Source organism: Juglans regia, chromosome 2, assembly GCF_001411555.2.
Source record: "Juglans regia cultivar Chandler chromosome 2, Walnut 2.0, whole genome shotgun sequence".
In the NCBI taxonomy this organism is placed as follows: Eukaryota; Viridiplantae; Streptophyta; class Magnoliopsida; order Fagales; family Juglandaceae; genus Juglans; species Juglans regia.
The window spans coordinates 8,299,942-8,323,049 of record NC_049902.1 but is presented as its reverse complement, the minus strand read 5'-3'; the positions used below and the strand labels follow the sequence as shown (position 1 = coordinate 8,323,049).

At 33.1% G+C, this 23,108-nt stretch overlaps 1 protein-coding gene across 1 annotated transcript; it reads left to right on the top strand.

Moving 5' to 3' along the window:
* The first annotated feature begins 453 nt into the window (after window positions 1–453).
* On the top strand, window positions 454–22,278 carry LOC108982562 (cyclic nucleotide-gated ion channel 1-like). The gene is made up of 8 exons (XM_035687584.1): window positions 454–529; window positions 1,268–1,351; window positions 3,237–3,714; window positions 5,619–5,855; window positions 14,296–14,579; window positions 15,261–15,372; window positions 20,482–20,973; window positions 21,488–22,278. The coding sequence occupies exons 2-8, from the start codon at window positions 1,314–1,316 to the stop codon at window positions 21,980–21,982; spliced, it is 2,136 nt and encodes a 711-aa protein (XP_035543477.1). The 5' UTR covers window positions 454–529; window positions 1,268–1,313; the 3' UTR covers window positions 21,983–22,278.
* The last annotated feature ends 830 nt before the right edge of the window (window positions 22,279–23,108 follow it).

Genomic DNA, 23,108 nt, shown 5'->3' with positions numbered 1-23,108 from the left:
AATTATTTTATCTCATCTTATATAATTATTATAATTTTTTTAAGAGTAATACTATATATAATAATGAAATGTATAAATGTCGTGCAGTCGTTTTGAAAAAAAGTAGAATCCATTATTAAAAATTAATTTCTTTTCATGTGAGTCTTATATTTATTTACTTTTTTCAAAACGACTATATGATTCTTGCACATTCAAGACTGCAATTATCATTTTTTTTTTTTTTTAAACTTCTAAATAAAATATAATAAATAATTTAATTTTTTTAAATTTCAAAACAAAAATCATATTAAAAAATATATTATAATAATATTTTATTTAACTTTTAATAAAATATCTCATCTTATCTTCTCGATTAATCAAACGAGACCTTAATTATAATAAACTTGACTCAGTCAGTCCCTATAAATAGACTCGCTGGAAGTGGACAAGAATGTGGAATCAGAGTGCTTAAAATCCAGCTTTCTGCTGCTCTAGCTTCGCTCAGTCCATGTCCTGGACCCTGGTCTGCTCGAACACACAAGTCTATCAGGTTCAATGAATTGCTATATGAATACACGTTCTTTTTCCATTCATTAGGGTATAGACAATTAGGAGATGTTCGTATAATATTTGCAGTATTTTATAATTTTGTAAATAATAACGCAATATATAGTTTTAATGAAATTATTTTATTTAAATTTTAAAAAATAAGAGACAAAAGTTTAAATAAAAATAGTATAAACTAAGTTAAAAATTAATTGACTATAATTTTAAATAATATTTTTGTTTTGAAATTTATAAAAGTTGTATTATTTTTATGTTTTATTTTAAAATTTGTAAAAATCGTAAGAAATTTGGTGTTTGAATAATTATTAAGTAATGATTAAATGAAAAAATTAAAAAATTAAAATTGAAAAATATTTTATAATTAATTAATAATTAAGAATGAAATTATAAAAATATTTTGAGAATTTTGATAGTGCAACATCAAACCCTTGAAACTGTACGTCCGTTTTTGTTTAAGCCCAGGCCGACACAACCGTGCGCGGAGAGGTTTCTTTTGTTCTTCGTTTTTTTTTTTTTTTTTTTTTGGGGAAGGGGCGTTGGGGTTGTTTCCGGATAGTCTACCTAGTTTGGGAAAGAAGATTTTTCTTAGTGATAACGTTTTCAATTAAGCTGCAGTTTTTTACTTGAAAAAGCGATCTGTGGATGTTCATGCACTTTAGAATAATAGATCGAGCAAGAGTGTTGCACGTTTCTCTAATCTGTTTTCCATTTTTATGATCAGGAAGCAGAATTCACAGTGTACGGGTACACTACTTAAGTCTTTAAGTATGAGCTTCTGTAGGCGTCGGCGAAAGGAGGTAAATAGGTGAGCCACTGAGCATCTTCTTCTTCTGTTGGCCTGGGGTGAGTACCGACAAAGTCGGAATCTCCTAAATTTGACACCGATTTCCACTTTGTCGGAGTTCGAATTTAAATTCCAAATTCGACTTGTGTAGACTCCGATCACTTGACTCTATAGATTTAGATTTGTGCTTTTATTGAGCTTTTTCATTTAGTTTCATATTTAACCTATTTTTTGAAAAAGAACTTTTTTGGATTCTCAAATTTTAATTTTTTAAAAAAATTAAAAATTAAAACTAAATCATTTAACGATGATTTACGTCAATTTTACTAAATTATTCATTGTTGATTTACTACAACTTGCAAGCTAAAACTAAAACATAAAAAAAAATTAAATCATTCACTGTTAATTTAATACAAGAGATTTGCTACTCATCATCCTCACACACCATACATTATACTTATTTTTATTTATTTTTCAATTTTTTTTATTTTTTTTGGATTGTATTCTTTCTAAACTAATTGATTTTATCTATTCGTCATCCATAGATCACATATTTAGCAAAAGAAAATGTAAAATAAAAATAAAAAATTTGTGTGGTGCTTGGTGTGAAGATGATGAGTAAAATTTTTTTTAATATATACAACTAAGAGAAATTCTATTTGCAGTCCTGAAGTGGGGACTGCATGTGCAGACACATTCTTAAATGAGAGAAAACATTATTTTAGGAGGGATAATTTTGTAACTTTACAAAATTTTAAAGTTAAAATAGCCTAAGCCTGCACATGCAGTCCCCAAGTGGGGACTGTACCTAGCATTGCTCATACACTAATACAAACCAAAACTAAAACTGCACGCTGAAACACAGCCAGCCACCAAATATTGTTATTGTTCCCAACCACTAAATCATTAACTTATCATTAGTTATTTCTATATTAGAATCTAATTTATTTATATATTAGACTTATATTATATTAGTTATAGTATTACATATTACATATTATAGTATTTATATATTATGTTATAGTATTACATATTATTATATTATATTAGTATCTAATTTATTTCTAACTTAATTGTATATATACTAGATTTTTTAATGTCTAATTATATATTATTATATTTTAATTAATTAGTGACCAATTATTCAGTGACTTGAAGAGGCATTAAATGCATAGTGCACCATGTTGATATACCAAAGTTAGCGTAGTGCTACAGCTCCCGTTGGCACTGTAGTATGTATTTACTATTTATATGTATTTTTTTTTTCAAGTTGTTTTTTATATAAAATTTTTTAATATTTTTAAATATAAAATAAATTTAGAATATTATTAAAAATATTTTCTTAATAAAAAATTTTAAAAAATCTATATAAAACAAAAAATTAAAAAAAAACATATAAAAAAATACAGAGCCCCGGAGCCCCTAGTGGGGGCGGCCGGCTCTAGCATTATTCCCAAAGTTATCTTCTTCTTTGTCTTGCTATGTCCGAACGTACGTACGGGTATAGTTTGCTTTTACAATTTATGTAATTTTATCTAATTATTATAATTTTTTTAAATTTTTATATAAAATAAAATAAATAATTTAATTTTTTTAAATTTTAAAATAAAAATAATATTAAAAAATATATTCTAATAATATATTATTTAATTTTTAATTTTAATATCAATTTATCTGATCTTATCTACGAGAACAAACGAGGGAATAATGACTTCTAGATAGCTACTATCATTGTAAAACACTTATTATAGGATTTTGTATGGCTGAAAGGAAATTGCAGTATGGCACCTTATAACTAACTATATTTAGGTGCTTTTTGTGGGCAATTGGAGTCAGACAATTTATCATAATTATTTGGATCGATCCCATGATTTTAATCACTGCCTATTTGTTCTATTTTGCCTAGCGACTCGGATAATGAGAGGCAAGAGCAAACTCTACCTCCGAAGTGGCTACCTCCAAAGTGGATTGAAAATATACTTACAGAGGGACTTTTCTTGTGGTGCGTGTTGTCGGTAACAGTGGACCCATTGTTCTTTTACGTTCCGGTGATTAATGAAGAAAGAAAGTGCGTTGCTTTAGATAGAAGATTATATATCAGAACAACTTGTTTGCGAACTGTTCTGGACTCGATTTTGCTTGTGGATATCATTTTGCAATGTCTTCGTCATTTTGCAAAATCGGAACAGGATTTTGCTTGTGGAGGAATACTGGAATCCTGCCAAAATGTATCGGAACGGGCCGAAATGACCGGAACGGAAAATCCACCTAAACTATTAACACTATTACTGTTCCTGTGCCGATTACTGTTCCGGTACCTCAAATTTCGATCGGAATTGTGGTCATTGGTGATTGACGTCCTGGCAATTCTTCCAGTCCCACAGGTAATTAAGGGTCAATGATCTTATGCTTAATGTTTTTATCCATAAATGCAAGTTCTCTAATAATTTGGTTTCAGCAGTACGCATGCCTACCTTTTAACTAAAGTACAATTGTGTACGTGATTTAAGAAAAATGATATTTATAATCGTAGAATATGCAAGTATTACATAATTACTTAAAAAAAAATTATGAAATTATATGAAAAAAATTAATTTTTTATAATTGACTCTACTATTTTTTAAAATAATTATACGATATTTATGCATTATACGACGTTAGAGTAGCATTACCCATGTCATTTAAAGCGTGGCATAGAGTGGTGATCATTATAAACAATGTCTTTCTTGAAGACATATTATGTACGTACTCTTTGTTATTTATATATCCAGACGCTAGTTCCAACTATTTTTCCAGAAATGAGACTGCAGAAAAATGCCGAACGCTGTTATCCTATCCAACTTGCATTAACTCGAAAACTTCAAGTACATATATTGCTCATTTAAATCACTTTAGATTTTTATAATAGCCGTAATAAATGTTGTTGTACCTATTTTATGTCTTTCTATCTCTTACGGCTTGTTTGGGCTCTAAACACAAATTTCATTTTATCTCATCCTATTTTATTCTTAAATATAATTTAAATACAAAATTTCTAAACAAATTATTACAACTTTTTAAACTAATTAACATTTTTAAACTTTCAAATAAAAAATCAAATAAAAATCAAAATTTTTCAAATTCTCAAATAAAAATAATATTATATAAAACTATATTATTACAATATTTTAACAATATAATATTTTTTATTCAATTTTTTTCTCTCATTTTCTAAAATCTAAAAAATACTTAACTCATAAAACTATCTCACTATTATTTACAAACTATCTTATTACACTATTTACAAAATTCTCATATCATCTTACTCTCTAAACCAGCCCTTAAAATTTTACATTATTTCTTACAATGGTATAGCCTATATATATGATACATTATAAAAGAAGAATGTCACTTTAGTTCATGAATTATACGGTTTTTTGATTTTGAGAAATTGCATCTAATTAACCACACAATTTGATATGATCAATTTTGTAGTTTCGCAGTTTTGCTTGCATTCAACAAATTTTACTTGCGAGAAAATATTGATCAAAAGGAGTACGTATAACAAAATACTAGAGAAAAAAAAGAACGGAAGTATGTATATCATTACGGGTACTGTTCATCCGGTAAATATTTTATTATTATTTATATTTCATTTAGTCTCATTTTCTTTTACTTTGATTTTCACTATATAAGTAAATTATTTTTATTGTCCATTATTTAAACATTTATATTTCATTTTCTTATATAAAAATACTTTTTTATCCAATTTTTTCATATTTTGATTTTATTCTTAATTTTGATTTTGTTTAGATGTTTTTGTTTTGTATGTATATGACTGAAATATATTACATTGTATATAAAAATATATTGCAAATTAATATAAAAAATATATATATGGATTTTGCAAATTTATTAGTAGAAAGGAAATATTTAAAAAAAATAAAAAAATATTATGTAAATGATATTAAGAAAAAAATAGATAAGTTGATGTATGATATATTATAAAATCAATATGTAAAATAGAAAATATGAAGTTTAGTGACATATTTTAAAGAATAGAAATGCTATTGTCACCGAGAGTTGGGGCCCAATCAATTTATTTATTTATTTAATGATTAATGAAGTATTTTTTAGTGATGTAGTGAATTTTTAAAAAATAATTGTTGAAAAATATAAAAAAATGAAAGAAGAAAAATAAAATTAAAAAAAACCCTTTTATTCGAGCCGTCTCGTGCTACATCTCTTTCATTATAAAGGAACATTGTCAATGATCTTATATACGTAATGATCTCTGTCAACTGTCCAGTTGCTACTTCCAATTATCTTTTCAAAACTGGGAGGTTCCGAATCTTTGAACAAAAGGAAAGTCTTGACAGCTGTTGTTCTATTCCAATATCTGCCAAGAGCTATTCGTATCTACCTGTCATCAGTCTCATGGAGAAATGCATTCACCCACGACGGCGGATCGAGAGACAAACTATCTAAAAGCGTCATAGCAGTGAAAGCTGGATTCAACTTGTTTATGTTCATTGTTGCCAGTCATGTAAGTTTGACTCTTAATTTCGTACTTATTTGCCTTATATAATTTTTTATTCTAATTAAACTTTGCATCGATAAGTGTCTGAATATCTTAATCAAGCTGGTTTATTGATTTCTTTAGGTTTCATACGAATGAACTTTGACAAATCACAAGTACTGTTCGTTGTGAACTATATTTGTATCCATGTCTAGTTATTTACAAAGCTTATCCTAATTAATTAGTATGTAACCCCAAAAAAAAGAAAACCTACAAGATAGGGGTTGGGTATGCTAGCGGCCTCCCCTCTCCCTAGCTAGAATTAGAAAACTATACCTAACTGTATAACAAGTATATATAGCACCCAATTAAGTTTATATGTATGGCATCCAAGTTTGCTAATGCATCAGCCAAACCATTCCCGGCCCCTGATCATCTCTAAAAGTATGTACTATCTCAAATGGAATGATCAGACTGGATATCAATCTTCAATAATAGCCCATATTTTAAATGCAAAACCTTTTGATTTAGTGTCTCTTAATAATAACAAAAGTTTTGGTCTGTGCAATAACAAAAGTTTTTGTAGAACGTTTATTTTGGTAGGATTCAGCTTGGTTTGATAGATGATTATTTCTAAGACCACCATACAACCACACGATTCATTAGCAAATCTTTCACCAACACATTGGAATCATAAAAGATGACTAGTACTAGAAATTATAACAAATACTCTAGGAATTTGGTCTGAGTTGACTCTTGATATCATATGGAAACTTAACAATTAACATTGATCTTGAACTATATTTTCCTTTGTATCTTTTCGAGAGGAAGTCCATGTATTTTTAGTTTTGAATTGTATTGTATATGCAATTTGTTACAATATTTCTATCAACAACTTTATCATGATTATTCTGGTGCCACTAGTATCCGCTTGTGATTTGGCGGGAGTCACAATGTCGGGATGTTGGCTGCATGGGTCATACACCCCTTGCACATTGTGATAATGAGTGTGTGCCCATCATGAACTCAATAAGTGTACAATTAATTCACAACAGAAAAATAAAAGGGTTGTAAATGACTCTAAATATCAGTACCGGAGAATTTAAAATACATCACACCACAATATCCATACGTCACTTGTCACCTAATCAAAATGGGGGAAAAGCCTGGATCCTCAATCCTCTGGTGGTGTTGGATCTCCTTGCTCATAACTTCCTCAAAACTCTTACTCTGTATCAAAATTCACGGAACCAATATAGGTGAGATTACCATGATGAGATTTCACAAAATCTCAGTAAGTGAAACTAAGACCAAACTTAAAGATGCAAGTCCAAGGGAAATGAAGGTATGCAATTTATAGATGCAAAGAAAATTAATTCATACATGCCAAGTTACAGGTTTTCAAGCAACATGTCAAAATCCACATAAAGATTTACTAGGCAGCAATACTCAAATCGCACAAAACACCGACCACTTGCTTGATGGCCCCACGCCACTCGAGCAACTAGAAAACAAACTCAAAACCCCAATTTTAAAACGTCCAGTTTGATTAATGTGTGCACCACAGTCTCCCCTATATGGACAATCCACATACTCTGGTTCCTTTTGCCACACATTGGGTAACGACTGTGCATGTGACTTCGTAATAAGTTGGGCCTAGTTCCAAGCACGACGCATCGTGATCAAGCATCTTCTAGCCTCTGCTAGCAGAGAGGCAACAATATCAACCCGATAGCGTTACCATTGTGCTCGATCCCATTGTCACCCAATGACAACCCAGGGGATGTAACTCAGTATTATGTTCTGCCTCTTCTGAGTGACCAAAGGAGCTTTATCGAGATAATGCCACATCTTGACTTGGGGTCATGATACACAACGCAGGTGACAAACGATGATGGTTTGGAGTAGCTACCGAGCGATGTAGTGTAGAGAAAGAAAGAAACAAGGAGGGAGAGGCAGAGAGGAGAGAAGCAAATGTAGTGAGTGAGTGAGAGAGACAAAGTGAAATGAGAGGAAGACAGAGAGCGGAAGGGCGTAGTTTGTTTGGGGGGGGGGGTGTTTGAGCAACATAGGGAAAATGTGTGTGTGCGCTTGTGAGAGAGAGAGAGAGAGAGAGAGAGAGAGAGAGAGATGTCTGGCAGAGGGGAGGGGAGAAAGGAAGAAGACATAACCCTAGGGCTTAGCGGGCTGGGATATTGGCCTAGGGTTTGGGCTGGGTATCACAATGATAATGCATTAGTTTGAATTTCTATCCTGTTTTGGTTTTGTTCTATCTTCAGTTTCTTTCTTGTTATCGTTATCTTGAAGGTGTGACTTGGTGTTGGTCTTTTTCTTGAGGTTCATAAGATTCTGGTCGTTAGCTGGCTTCTCCTTTCCTCCCCACCTGCTCTTCTCCTTCATCTTCTCATTCTCCCCTTCTTTTACTTTCATGTCAAGCTTTACTGCTTATTAACAACCTATTTGGGAGTGGAGAATGGAATAGAATAAATAGATTTCTTTTGAAATATCCTATTCATTCTTTTGTTTGGGAGTTTAAGTAGGAGGGACTATAATGAACATTTAATCATTTGAGGGTTTAATTAGGAGGAAATAAAATTAGTGGAAAGAAACTCAGATGACTCCCTCAATTTCTCTTGTAATCTCAATTTATCATTCCTTCTTAAATTGGGAGGAAAAAGAGGGAATGTAATGAGATTTAATAAAATATCAACTAAAGTCCCTATATATAATACCTCATGTATATATATATATATATATATTTATTTATATTGTTAAAATACTAAACTATTACTCTCAGTCTCAGTCATTTTTACACATAGATTCTCAATTTTTCTTCTCATTCTCTATTTACTCATTTATTTCATTAATGCTTTGTTTAGATCATGGGGCGCGTAGAGTAAAAAGGATAATTGAAATAAATACATGGTAAGTTTGAATATTTGGTTTTGAAAGAATTGCATAATGGTTATAATTATAAGGTAAAATTATATTTTTGAAAGTTCATCTCTATAATTTTAAAATGAAAATGATATTTGAAAGCTCATACCAAATAAGTACAATTTATAGATTAAAAATAGAAATTTAAGAAAAGGGCATAACAGTAATGTTGTTACAAAATATTCATTTATATTTATTTTTCATGGACTTCTTTGTTTCCGTCTTCTTTCATTAGTTTTTCATTCACAACCAAAGGAGTTGCAACCTATTTGCAATTCATCATTTTAAATTTTTCAAGAAGAGTTTTTGCTTACTTCTTTTAGCATATAAAAAAACGTTATTCTTTTTGATAAATTTCCATGCCCAATAAGTAATGCAATAAACCCAAATCACTCATTTAATATTTTTTCATCATCTCTAATTTAAAATCATTAATCATTTTCTCATCACTACCGGTAAATACCAAATCATCAACATAAAGAGAGACAATAAAAATACCGGTTGTACCTTGTGTCTTGATATACAAGGTTGGATCACTTTTACTTCTTTTAAAGTCTTTTTCATTGAAGTAAACGTCAATCTCACTATACCATACTCAAAGTGTTTGTTTTAGGCCATACAAACCCTTCTTCAAGTTGTACACATTATTCTCTTCTCCTTTTGCTACAAAACCTTGTGGTTGCTCTATATAAACTCTCTTTTAAAACTCCATTTAAAAAAGATGATTTTACATCAAGTTGATGCAAGAACCAACCTTTTTGAGTCTCCAAAGCAATAAGAGCTCTAATAGTATCAAGTTGAGCCACTGGTGCAAAGGTTTCTTGGAAATCAATTTCGGGTTGTTGACTATACCCTTTTGTTACAAGGCTTGCTTTGTTCTTTTGAATTGAACCATTTGGGTTGAACTTTGTTTTGAAAATCCACTTCACACCAATCACTTATTTGTCTTTCTTCCTCTCTACTAACTCCCAAGTTTTGTTCTTTTCAATCACATAAATCTCTTCTTCCATGACTTTCTTCCATGCTTCTTCTTTAATTGCATATTTAAAACACTCCAGTTCAACAACACAAAAATTACAACTTGCATATATATTACTAAGTCTTCTCATTCTTCTTGGAGTTGAACTTAGAGATGAGGAGTTTGAGCTTGATGGAGAAGTTGGAGATGATTGTGAACTAGCAATAGGAGATATCTATTGTGGAGCTTCAAGAATATCTTCAACTTCATATTCTTGATTCCCAAGTTCTTCATTGAAGGTAGTAACTTGATCTTGAACTTTTTTTCTTTCCAATCCCAAGAGGCCTTCTCATTAAAAATCACATCTCTACAAATAATCAACTTACTTTTCTTCAAGTTAAAGAGTCTATAGCCCTTTGATTTTGAGTTATAACCCATAAAGATGCATTTTTCACTAGCTTTGTTAAGCTTGTGCATTACCTCTCTTGGAACATGAACAAAGTAAATACAACCAAATACCTTCAAGTGATTTAAAGATGGTTTTCTTCCACACCAAGCCTCAAATGAAGTTTTATTTTCTACAGCATTTGTTAGACATCTATTCAACAAATAAACTGTTGTATATACCGCTTCACCACAAAAAAACTTGGGTAACCCCTTCTCATGAAGCATAGATGTAACGCTCCAATGGAAGGCCCAAACTATATGACCTATACTCCAAAAAGACTAGTCAATGATACAATTGGAGTCCCATTGGAACCTTATAAAGAGCAAGAACTTTTCCTTCCCAAGCAATGTGAGATCCCATTCACCACCTACTCTTATCCTTATCATAAGAGGTATCACAATCTATCCCCCTTAAATTCTCGACGCCCTCTTCGAGCCTGTCTGTTGTAGGTGACACGGCTCAAGTCCCACATTTCTGGTTGGGATAGGCTCTGATACTATTTGTAACGCTCTAATAGAAGGCTCAAACTACATGACCTATACTCCAAAAGGACTAGTCAATGATACAATTGGAGCTGCCTCATTGGAACCTTATAAAGAGCAAGAACTTTTCCTTCCCAAGCAATGTGGGATCCCATTCACCACCTACTCTTATCCTTATCATAAGGGGTATCACAATAGACTTCGTCATCTCAAAAATGGTTCTATTCTAATTTCTTTCCACCACTCTATTTTGCTGTGGAGTGTATCCAGCCATTAATTACCTCCCCATGCCAATATCTTCATAAAAGTTATCAAATTCGTGGGAGTTGTACTCACCACCTCTATCACTTCTTAACACTTTTAACAAAGTGTCTACTTTGTCTCTCAATAAATTTTTGGAAATTTTTTGAAAATGGAGAAAACATCCAACTTTTGCTTCAAGATATACACCCATGTCATTCAAATCATCAATGAAAATTATAAAATATTTGTTACCTCAATGAGTTGTGTTGACATCGGCCCACACACATCGGTATAGATAAGCTCCAATGATGTTTTGGCTCTCTATGCTTTTTTCTTGGGAAATGACTCTCGGTAATGCTTGCCAAGTGCACAACCTTCACAAACCTCTTGCACTTCTTTTATAGTTGGCAACCCATTCACCATGTTATTTTGTTGGAAAGTCTTCAAACTTTGAAAATTCAAGTACCGAAGTCTTCTATGCTAAAGCCATGACTCATCAACCATATTCATCTTCAAGACTATATTTTTTTAATATGGGAAAGTGAAAGGAAAGCTTGTATTATTCTCCATCTTGATTTTTGACAGAACTTGTCTTCCCGCTCTTTTATGATAAATCTTATAAAACCCTCATTCAAAGTGAAGAGAGTACCCATGCTCTACAAGTTTACCAACAACACTTATAAGTTTTGCTCCATTTTAATGCAAGTTTTGTATACGTTTGAGCCAGGTTTCAACAACTTAAGTCTTCAGAACTAGGCTTGTGAAAATAGAGAAGAAGGCAATTGGGAGAGGGTGGCCTTGGAGCCGGGTAGTCTTCGATGACAAAGTCAGTAAAGTCTTTTGGAAGTTTGTAAATAAGTAAGAGAGTCTACAGATTAGAGAGTTTTTCGTACTTGTGACTTGTTATTTATATCAGGGATATGGGAAGGGGACAAATCGTGCCTGTCCTTATGGAGTCTGTGTCCTTTGTACTGTTCCTTTTGTCAGAGTCGTTTAATGTGACGTGGCTCTGCGACGACGTCATTAATGTGGAGTGTAGTTCGGTAGTGGTGCCATTAATGCGTCGTGGTTTCCTAATTTTGCTTTATCTTTGGTGGTCTGTCGATGTTCCCATATAAGAGGATCAAGGGTTCTCTGTCTTTCCCGCTCTGCCCTGTACAGGTCCCCACGATCGGAGTGTGGCCAAGATATGTCAGGCATATTCGTCCCATCAGCCACATGTTTGCTTTTCCTTATAGGTGCCTTTCTTCAAGGGTAAGCTTGGACCCTGGGGCTGGGTATCGGGCTGAGGCCCAATGGGCTTGTGAAATGGAGAAAATCTCCTTACACTCCAAATCCGGAACTAGTAATACGTCTTGAATGTACTTTGTGCCATTCTTTGTCTCTATAACAATTTTCACAAAAATACTTCATCTACGTTCATGTGATTGCTACACCCGCTATCAAGAAACCACATATCATTCTTTTTCTTTGATGCCGCTTAACAAGCATAAAACAAGTCTACTTCACTTTCTTGCTCTTCGAAAAAGTTCGCTTGCTCATAATATCGACAATCTTTTTGAATATGCCCAAAATTTTTATACTTGTAGCTAGGGCTTTAGATGAACTAGTCTGTTCGATAGTCCGCTCGATACTCACTCGGTTAAACTCGAATCGAACTCGACTCGTGAAAAACAAGCTCGCCCGTAAAAGAAGATACTTGCTCGCCCGTAACAATAGGATCAACTTTCTCCGGAAAACTAATTAATATTTTCTCAACAATTATTTGATCAGAAATATTTTCTTCATTTGTCTTCATTTGATTCACAACTTCCATAAGTTTAGAAAAATATTCTTTTAACAACTCCATTTCTTTCATCTTTATATTTTCAAAATCTCTTCTCAATGATTGAAGTTTTATAGTTCTTACCTTCAATGTGCCTCTATACTCATTTTGAAGAATCTCCCTAGCCTCCTTTGCTTTGATAATCCTTGAAACATGTCGGCAACACATTGTGGAATTAAGGTTAAGGCTTTGGCATCTTTCTTCCTATGCTCCTTCAATTGTTGCTTTGAGCATCTGTCAAAGTTGTGGCATCCACTAGATCTTCATACCCATCTTCTACATATTCCCAAAGATTGTATGAAAGAAAAATAGTTCTCATCTTCACATACCAAAACCATAATTTTCTCCATTGAAAAGAGGAAATGATAGTTGTTAGGCTTCCCATACTTTGATTGCTTGTACTTGCCATTGTTGTTATCTTCTTCAAGGCTTGTTTTGTCGCTACAAACCTTTACGCCTGACCACTTTTTTATTCGGACCTTGCTCTTGAAACTGCCACTATGTTGGCATATGAATAGATAGAGAGATTTTTGTTTAGAAGAATTTTTTGTCTAACACATGGAAGATGTACTCTTATTGAAAAAAAGAAGGAACAAACCTCTAAAACATAGACTTTTGGAGAGCAAGAAGTGGAATTTCGTGGGTCTCCCCTCTAGCCAACCTAGAACCTTCTATATTCAATGTCTTATATTAATTAGCACTCAAAATGACTTCATAACAATATTACACTTGTCCAACATTAAAATGAACCTGCAATAGCATTAATTTATTTCAACAGCCTGTTGATCTACCATGAGGCATTTGTTTACCACCCTTCCAAATGCAGCATAAGGTCTATGGTTGTCATCCTATCCCGTGGAGATTTTTTGATTTTCAGGCCTTTCTTGAGAAGCAAATCTTCTCCTTTTATCGGAAGTTGGATGTTCCTTGTTAGAGGATCAATAAAAGGAATATCATTTCAATAATATCATTCCAATCAGTAAAGGAATAGTTCAAACATTAAGGATGTTTGAGTTGAAGCTCTTCATCAACAGCCACACCAGGCCAGTCAACTTTATGTATCACTTCGTACTATGTGTCCAAAGCAAAGTAGAAGAATCACAGCATTAATCCATAGTCACATGAGCTGATTCAAAAACTATTCCAGCTTTGATCATGACAACTTTCTGGATCAATTGGAAAAAGAATAAGAACTTGTTGACTCCATTTTTTGTTTTATATATATTGAGCTTTGCAATTCATCATTCCACACACCACTTTTTTTTTTTTTTTTAATTTTTTTGTTTTATTCCTGTCAAACTAATTTAGTTTTTCTACTTATTATCTCTATATCACATACTAGCTAAAGAAAAAAAATAAAAAGATAAAAAATCATGTATAGTGCGTAGTGTACGCCAGTAAGTAAAATTTTATTATTTCTACAATGCGTTTCTGGACTAGTGCGACTATTATCACGTTATGTTTGTTTGAGATTTTCATCCGTACGTAGTAATGTAAACTTTCTTAATTAGGAACAATCTTGCTACAATATCTGCATTATTTGCTAATCATTAAGAGGTTAAATGGTCTTTTAGATATTGGGTGCTTTTTGGTACTTTTTCTCTGTCGAGCGAGAGACAGCTTGCTGGCACCTCGCCTGTGAAAATCATATTGAATGCGATCGAAGTTCTTTTGACTGTAACCATGGAAGTTTTCGCAATCACACATTTTTAAACGATTATTGTCCTATACAAACCCCAAATACAACGGTCTTTGATTTTGGAATATTCCAAGGAGCGCTTCAATCTGGTACAGTGGCGTCCATGGATTTTCCACGAAAGATCTTGTACTGCTTCTGGTGGGGCCTCCGAAATTTGAGGTTTGTGAATGTTACTGTTTTACATTGATCTATTTCACAAAAGTTTTTATCATTGATTGTCATCAACATGACCATGTCGACTGCCATACAGCTTGTGCCTAATAGTCTATACATGCATTCATGTTTTATGTTGGGCCACCTCTCGAGTGGATCCCTGCTACCATATTAGTGGTTTTAAAATCAGAGAAATAGAGATAAAAGAAAGCAACCTTTTATATATTAATTAGAACAATAGAGTCGAAAGTACAATTCAGGATACGTCCGGGAAATGGAGAAATAAGTCTCTTTTGGCTGCAAGTTCTCAATGGTGCAAATTTTCATCATTTAAGGTGATATTGCAAAGATAATGATACTATATGTAAGGATGCAAAACATAATTTTTCCACTTTTTTTGTTTTAATTAACTTTCCCTTGGAGGAATATATGCTAATACATACGTGTGTATAATTGCAACAATAATATATCATTTTGTTCTAGACTTGCGATTATGATCATTTTGGCTTCCTTATCATGACCCCTACAGTTTTAACTAATTATATATAATACACTTAACTGTAGATCATTTTAATTAGTTTTTATCTGCTTACTCTGATCAGCTTAGTATATTAATTAATGATTTATGGTCATGTGAATACACCACCTCATGATGTTACAGTACTGTACGTATTGGCAAATTCGCAGTTCTTTTGGTTCAAACCTTCAAACAAGTCCGCATATCTGGGAGAACTGCTTCGCAGTTTTAACTTCCATCTCTGGCTTGCTACTATTTATGTACTTCCTTGGACGTTTGCAGGTTGGTGATCAACATGCATACTTTTTGAAGCTTCATAGCCCGTATTTATATAATTGACTCATTCTAGTACTCATCATCTTTATATGCACCACAAGCCACACGTAATTTTTATCTTTTTATTTTTTTTCCTTTAGCAAGTATATATATGATCTAGGGATGATGAGTAGAATAATTCAATTAATTTAGTAGGACTAAAAGAAAAATAAAACAGATGTGGTTTTAGATGATGTGTAGCAAAATCCAATATAATTTATCAGAGTTTTCCATATACCTAGTTTATGGAAACATGCAGCATGCATTAATACCTAAGTACTGACATATATGAATGATTTATGATCTGAAGACAAATTTTTGTAGCAAGAAAAATTCTACTCATCATCTTTACATGACTACACATCACACATGGTTTTTTATTTTTTTGTCTTATCAAATGTGTAGTGTATGGATGATAAGTAGAAGAATTCAATTAGTTTATGAACAATAAAATACAATTAAAATTAAAAAATTAAAAATAAGTGTGTTGTTAGTTGTGCGGAAATGATGAGTAGTAAAAATCAAATTTTTTGTTCCACGAGACGTTCGGTTGAGTGTTTCTCGAGCCAACGTCACACAGATTGTTTACTTTAGTCTTTACTTGAGTGTGACTCGAGTGAACATCACATAGATTATTCGCTTGTGCCCATTTTCTACTCCGATCGGAGTCGGATGGAGTTTTGACATCTAACCCTAGTCAGAGTCAGAGGTGGGAGGTGGGCATTTTGACTCCGTTGAAGTTGGAACCCACCTCTACTAAACGCATTTGCTGCGGCATGAAACATTTTTTCTTTATTTCTTTCTTTTTATTTTCCAAGACTTTTTAGCAAAACAGTATCAGACATAAAGTAACTTGAAAAAGAAAAATTAGCAATTAAATATCTGTCGGAAAAGAAGAATCATGGAAACCGGATCCTTTTTTATAGATCCTTATTTATATCTGATGTAATAGTTTTCTCGTTTATTAACTTACTGTAGGGTTGAACGAAAATTTGAAAATCTGACTCCGCCTCCGATTCCTCACCGACTCCGCTCAGGCTCTGCTCCGATTCCGATAAGTTGGACTCGGAGTCGGAATATTTTTAAATAAAAAAGTTGGAGTTGGAGGTGGTGATGTACTGACTTAGACTCTGACTCCGATATTGTACATATTTTATAAAAATATATGTATTTTTATATATTAATCATATATATTTTATATAACTATAACTTATATAATTAATTAATTAAATTCAATAATATACTAATGAGCAAATTATTATAAAATAATATACTTATACTATAATATATATAGACTAAATTCACTAATAATAGTTTAGTTTATGTAAACACTATACTATTAACTATTACTATCATGTAACACTAATGCATAATAAAAATTAATGTATACAACATGTAATACTAATTATATAATAACATTTAATACTAATGTATTATGTATCAACACAAATATATAAATTTATAATGACATGAATACTAATATGTAATAAGCAAAGTATAAAAACATGTACTAGTAATGTATAATAATCAATGTATAATAAGATGTAATACTAATGTATAAACATTAACATATAATACTAATGTATTGTTGGGAATTTGGACCTCCCAAATTCACACCCCTAGGATCTACCATTTGCAGGAATATAAAAAATAAAATAAAATAGAGAAATAATAACAACACTAGATGTTACGTGGAAATCTCTCAAAACAGAAGAAAAACCAACAAGCCTAGAGAAGAAAATCCACTATGTGAAAAATTGTTACAATCACACAATTTTTTCCCTCACCTCAAAGACACCCACAAAGCTTCTCCACTAGTAACACTTTAACTCTCACCTCTTTCCCTTTTACCAAAAAAGCCAACAGAAGAATTTTATTAGCGTCACAAGTTACTAGCTAAGTTTATAACTTGGTGCACTTAACCAAGGAGGCTAAGCCTCATTTTATACACCTTAGGCCTTACTCATTTCTCAAACTCCACTGATGTGAAACTAAAAAAGGAGCAAACCCAACAATCTCCACCTTGCGACTTTGGCTGGTCTTATAGCCACGCTCCACCTTAATGAAGATCTTCATAGCTTTTGCTATTATGCTCCACCATAAAAGCGTACCCACTTAAAATAAATCAATTTCAAGCTTTTCACTTTGGCCCGTGTTGAAAACAACTTTGCTGAAAATTATGGTGTAACTTCCACATTTGGCTTTCCTAGAAGTTTATCATCTATCAACATGAATTTCCACCACACACCCTGCATAAATGCTAAACCAATGCCTATGTGCAAACTTGTGGACCCGCTAACATTAACACATCATCTATCATGACAACTTTGGGATTAGCGGCATGCCCTGAGGATGTACATGTCTCTCTTTAAAGGAAATCGTCTTCCATGGAGAGAGAAAAAAAAGTTAGCTTCATTACCAGTATCTCCATTTATTGGCTTGGAGCCATTTGCCGAACTTGCTCCAACTCTTGGACAATTTTTCTTGACGTGCCCAAATTGTCCACACCCAAAGCAGACTGCTTTCTTCTTCATGGAGTTTTTCTTCTTCCCATTACCAGTTGCTACCATTGCTAAGTTTTCAGGTGGACTATTACTTCCACCACCTAGTCTTCTCTCTTCAGAAAAACGTTTATTAGTAACCTTTGAATTCTTTTGTCATTTCCATGTATCAGAATAGGCTTCATATGCTCATAAGAAGGTGGAAGAGACCAGATGAGCCTCAAGGCTTAATCATCATCATCAATTTAACTCCAATAGATTCTAGCTCAGAGACAATGTCATTGAGAACATTTAAATGATATGAAATAGTTGTATCTTCACTCATCCGCAATGTATGAAACTTCTCCTTTAGGTACATCCGATTCGAGACGCCCTTCGTTTAATACAACTCTTTGAGCTTTTTCCAGAGTTCCTTTGCTGTGGATATTCTATGCACATTTGCAAGAACAATCTTGGCCAGGCATAGACATATTGTGCCTGTTGCTCTCAAATCTAGATCCTCACAATCTTCATCGCTCATTCTAGATTTGCTCTTTATTTCACCAGTCACGCTAGTATCACTGCTGACTTCAGAGGTTGATCTGCCCTTCAACGCCTTGTGTAATCCTGATTAAATCAAAACATCCTTGACTTGCACTTGCCAAAAGTCGAAATTGATTCTCCTATCAAATTTCTCCACCTAAAATCTGATAGGATTTGAATCCATACTTCCTGACATTGCCTTGATGAATTTTACCGTAGAAATGAATAGTACTCACTAAGTAATTTCACAGAAAATATTCTTCTTTCCTAGACAGAATTTCAATGTTCTCAAGAAAGATTGAATGGGTCACAATGGTTCCGCTTAAAACTCAATCTCCTAGATAGAACCTCCTTAGACAATACGTATCCACACCACCACACGAAATCTCCACCCCACCAAAAGGACCTAGGCTCTGATTCCACTTGTTGGGAATTTAGACTTTCCAAATTCACCCCCTAGGATCTACCCTTTGCAAGAATATCAAGAAAAATAGAGAAGTAATAACAACACCAGATTTTACGTGAAAAACTTCCAAAACAGGAGAAAAACCACCAGACTAGAGAAAAAAAATCCATTATGTGAAAAATTGTTATAATCACACAATTTTTCTCCTCACCCCAAGGACACCCACAAAGCTAATTCTCCACTAGTAAAACTTTAACTCTCACCCCTTCTCCTTTTACAAAAAATGCCAAGAGAGAAATTTTACTAGAATCATAAGTTACTAGCTAAGCTTATGACTTGGTGCACTTAACCAATGAGGCTATGTATAATAACCTTGCCCATTTGTCAAATCCCACCGATGTGAGACTAAAAAATGAGTAAACCCAACATGTATAATAATATTAATTTGTACAATGATTTATTTTTTCAATTTTGGTTATGCTTTAATAAAATTGAAACTAAAAAAGAAAATTTAAAATAATTGAAATCTGGAAGTCCAAATCCAATTAGTGAAAACCCAAGATTGTTAAATTAAAATTTCAAATGTGCTAAGAAAAAAAAAACCCAAAAAAATGCTAAATCCGACTCCGCTCCGACAAGTCAGAGTTGGAGTCAGAGGTCCAACATTGTCGGTGCCCAGCCCTGACTTACTGTCTATAAGCATTCCATAAATATGATAATGATCATCACGTCCTCCATTTCAGGGGAGAATTTGAATGATAAAACAAATTATACTATTTTTCCTTAAAATTGATGCTGTAATGATATTACAGTTGGGTTGCGTTTAAGCTCAGGAAGAAGGGAGAAAAAGGGTGCTAATTAATACTATCATATATATTCTGACCCTATCTCTGAAGATCATGAAGAAATTGTAGGTGTGACTTGTTAAATATTCTAATATGAACATTAATAATTGGATATTTGATTTTCTATAATTCACGATAATAAAACAACAATAATTAAAAGACGTATATTTCTCAATCTGCTTGATGAAGAAATTAATCTGACTATGAGAGAAGGATCATCCTAGCAGTTTAGCCTCACAAGTATCTCCCAATGGCTAGAGGCACTCTGATATTGTAGATGTGAACCCTTAACCCCTCATCACTATTTATAGACTTCTGATCATCAAGAAATCTAAGGACCTTGTGTTCCACTGTGATTAGAATTATAGTTGTTCTTATCCCACTGTGACTCATCACTTAAGAGATAACAATTGAGCTATCTTAAACCCATTAGGATATGGGTGTGTGAGACATAGAGTTTAGATAAAACTCTTACATGACTTGTGATGTGCTGTCTCCTTATATAGGCACCAGCTTTACTTGGCTTCTTTGTTGCGTATAGAGAAGACCCGTATGGCTAATATTGGCTTCCACCCCTTGAATTCAAGAATGCCCACCACATAACCAAATCAAGAAAGGCATGCAGCAAGACAAAGATCTAACCCTACTTTTTTTTCTTCAGACAACGAATTGAGCAAAAAATAAAAAGGAACACTTTATCATTATGTTCACAATTTTGTCTTAATTGAAATTTAGTTTTGAGACAAATGATAATTTCTCGACAACATTTAATTAATCATGTGTTGAACTTGTTATGCAACAGATGTATATGCAGTGGGAGACAAATAAGCAGTTGGAGAAAGATCGGCAATGGGAGGCATATAAGCAGTTGGAGGTGGAGTTGGTAGCTGCTCTGTATAGGCATCAGGAGGTAGCTCAGCAAAAGCAGCAAAGGCGGGAGGAAGCTCAGCGAAAGCAGCAAAGTCTGGAGGAAGCTAAGCAACTTGAAGACTTTATGCAGCGGTGGAAATTTAGGATGAAAGCCAGAAGAAATAAAATAATTGAATGGATAGACAGACAACCGCGGCTTCACCGTTACGAAATTAAAAAGAAGATCATATGCCTGGTAGACGGAATGTTTAAAGAAAAAGAAAAGCAGATCATGTCTGAGGCAGGAGCAAATCTTGTTGCCGCAGAAAGCAAAATATCTCCTAGTGAATATGAAGATATTGATGCAGAGAATCCGTTGACTCATCTTCCCCTGTTCATTAGAAGAGATATTCGGCAGCATCTCTGCTTACCCCTACTACAGAAAGTGAGCCCTTTTTTTCCAACTTCCTTTATACGTATCGCAGAAAGAAATTCATTTTTTTTTTAACGAAGTAGAGCGAGTCCTCCGGACCTTTTTGTGGAGAGAGCAAATAAGAAATAATTCCTTTTAGATTTTTTATTAGATTTTAGCAAATGAGAGAGAAAAAAAATTGATTAAGTTAAAAACTTGTTTGAATATGATTTTTTAATATTATTTTAATTGTTTGAATATGATTTTGTATTTTCTTTAGTCCGGGTTTTGTGTTTGGATAATAAATACATAAAAAATTTGAATATTTGATATTGAAGAGTATTTTTTTTTTGTGATGTTTTTGAAGGAAATTATAAGAAATTTGTAGAGCCCGTAGAATTTGTAAGTGTCTAAATAACCCTTGGTCCAGCTTGATTCTGAATATATGTTTCTGTACATCATCTTATAGTACTAATAAATTTGATATACATTGGACTTCTCCTCATTATCCTTCTCGATTATTTATTTGTTTATGATCGACGCTTAGGTGCCATTTCTTCAGATGGTGAGTGAAGATACGTTGAAATTGATTAGCAGAGGCTTTCTCAAGGAAGTGTACTACAATGAGAACAGTTACATTGCTCGGGAGGGAGAACCACTTGATGCGTTGCTCTTCATCACGCAAGGCATCGTTTGGACCTATACATCTAGTCCTGATAATCGTCAAACTGGGATTCTTAAAACCGATGACTTCTATGGAGACGAACTGCTAGAATGGATGCTCCAGTCCCCCAACAGGGACTTCGTGCCGGATCCATCCAACCTCCCCTTCTCGACTAGGACTCTCAGATGCCATACAAAAGTCGAAGCTTTCGCTCTTACGGCCGGCAACATACAGCATCTGCTAGATCAACACTGGAAGAAGTTTAGGAAGTTCAGATTTGACAGGCTCATCCGAACTTTTCTCGGTCCTAATATTCAAGCAGCGGTTCCCCAGACACTTGATGAGTCTGACCAGAAGGCTAAGAAGGCCGCAAGCTAGTCGCCGAGGTTGGGTAACACTACTTAGGCATCGACATAAACCTTCTATTCATGCCGCGCGTTGGTGCATTAGTACGTACCGTGTTGTGCTCGTTACCTAAAAGTTAAGACTGCTTAAAATCCAGTTGTGTATATCGAACAACGGCAGGTCGTTTAAGATAGACAACTTCGAATTATGCTGCAGGATGTATAATAAATGCTCCACTGGGTTTTGGAGGGATTCGATTGCTAATCGTTTTCTGTGAATGGTTAGATCAGTAGATCAAAAATAAATGTTTGTCAGGTAACAAAATTATAAAAGCTCTGATGCTTCACCTCAGTCCGGGTAAGTAGCTGCAGGGTTGTGCGGATTTGGCTTGTCTTTGCAAAAATAATGGCTTCCAATTGCTGCACATGTACGCGATCCGTTTTTCTCTTACTGCCACATCGTAGAACACTGAAGTCTGGCTTAGTTCAAACCATCTCATTTCATAAAATATAATTAGAGCAGTGTTAGAGAGCTCGATTTGGAGTCTGGACTCTCCTTTTTTTTGCCCAATTGGGCATTTTATTTTTTTTAGTTTTTTTTACACTTAATGATTAAGAAAATATTTTTTAATATTATTGTGAATTTTTTTATTTTTTTAAAAATATTTAAAAGTGTTAAAAAAATGATGTGAAAAAAAAAATTTTAATTCTTTAAAAAAAAATTTCACATCATTTTTTTAACACTTAAATATTTTTTAAAAAATAAAAAAATTTACAATATTACTAAACAATATTTTCTTAATCACTAAGTAAAAAAAACTAAAAAATAAAATAAAATGCCCAATCGGGCAAAAAAAAGGAGAGCCCAAATCGGGCTCCCTTACATTTTTCATATAATTATTACAATTTTTTTAAACTCTCATTCAAGATATAATAAAAATTTTAAATTTTCAAATCCATAACTAAAAATTATATTAAAAAATTATATTCTAATAATATTTTATTCAATTTTTAACTTTTATCTAATCTCATTTGTGTAATGAGACCACTATATGAGTTTTATAACTACTCATTTGCATCCTCACATACCACACACTATTTTTATTTTTTAAAAATTTTTCTTAGTTCTATTTTTTCTTAGAGTGCGGCTACGCATCAGC

What these genes read in the sequence shown, in the direction of transcription:
- LOC108982562 (XM_035687584.1), top strand. Translation starts at nt 1,314, where the DNA reads ATGAGCTTCTGTAGGCGTCGGCGAAAGGAGGTAAATAG. An exon ending in TGTTCATTGTTGCCAGTCAT is followed by an intron (nt 5,856 to 14,295) that starts GTAAGTTTGACT and finishes ATGGTCTTTTAG; the next exon opens with ATATTGGGTGCTTTTTGGTA. An exon ending in GCTTACCCCTACTACAGAAA is followed by an intron (nt 20,974 to 21,487) that starts GTGAGCCCTTTT and finishes ATCGACGCTTAG; the next exon opens with GTGCCATTTCTTCAGATGGT.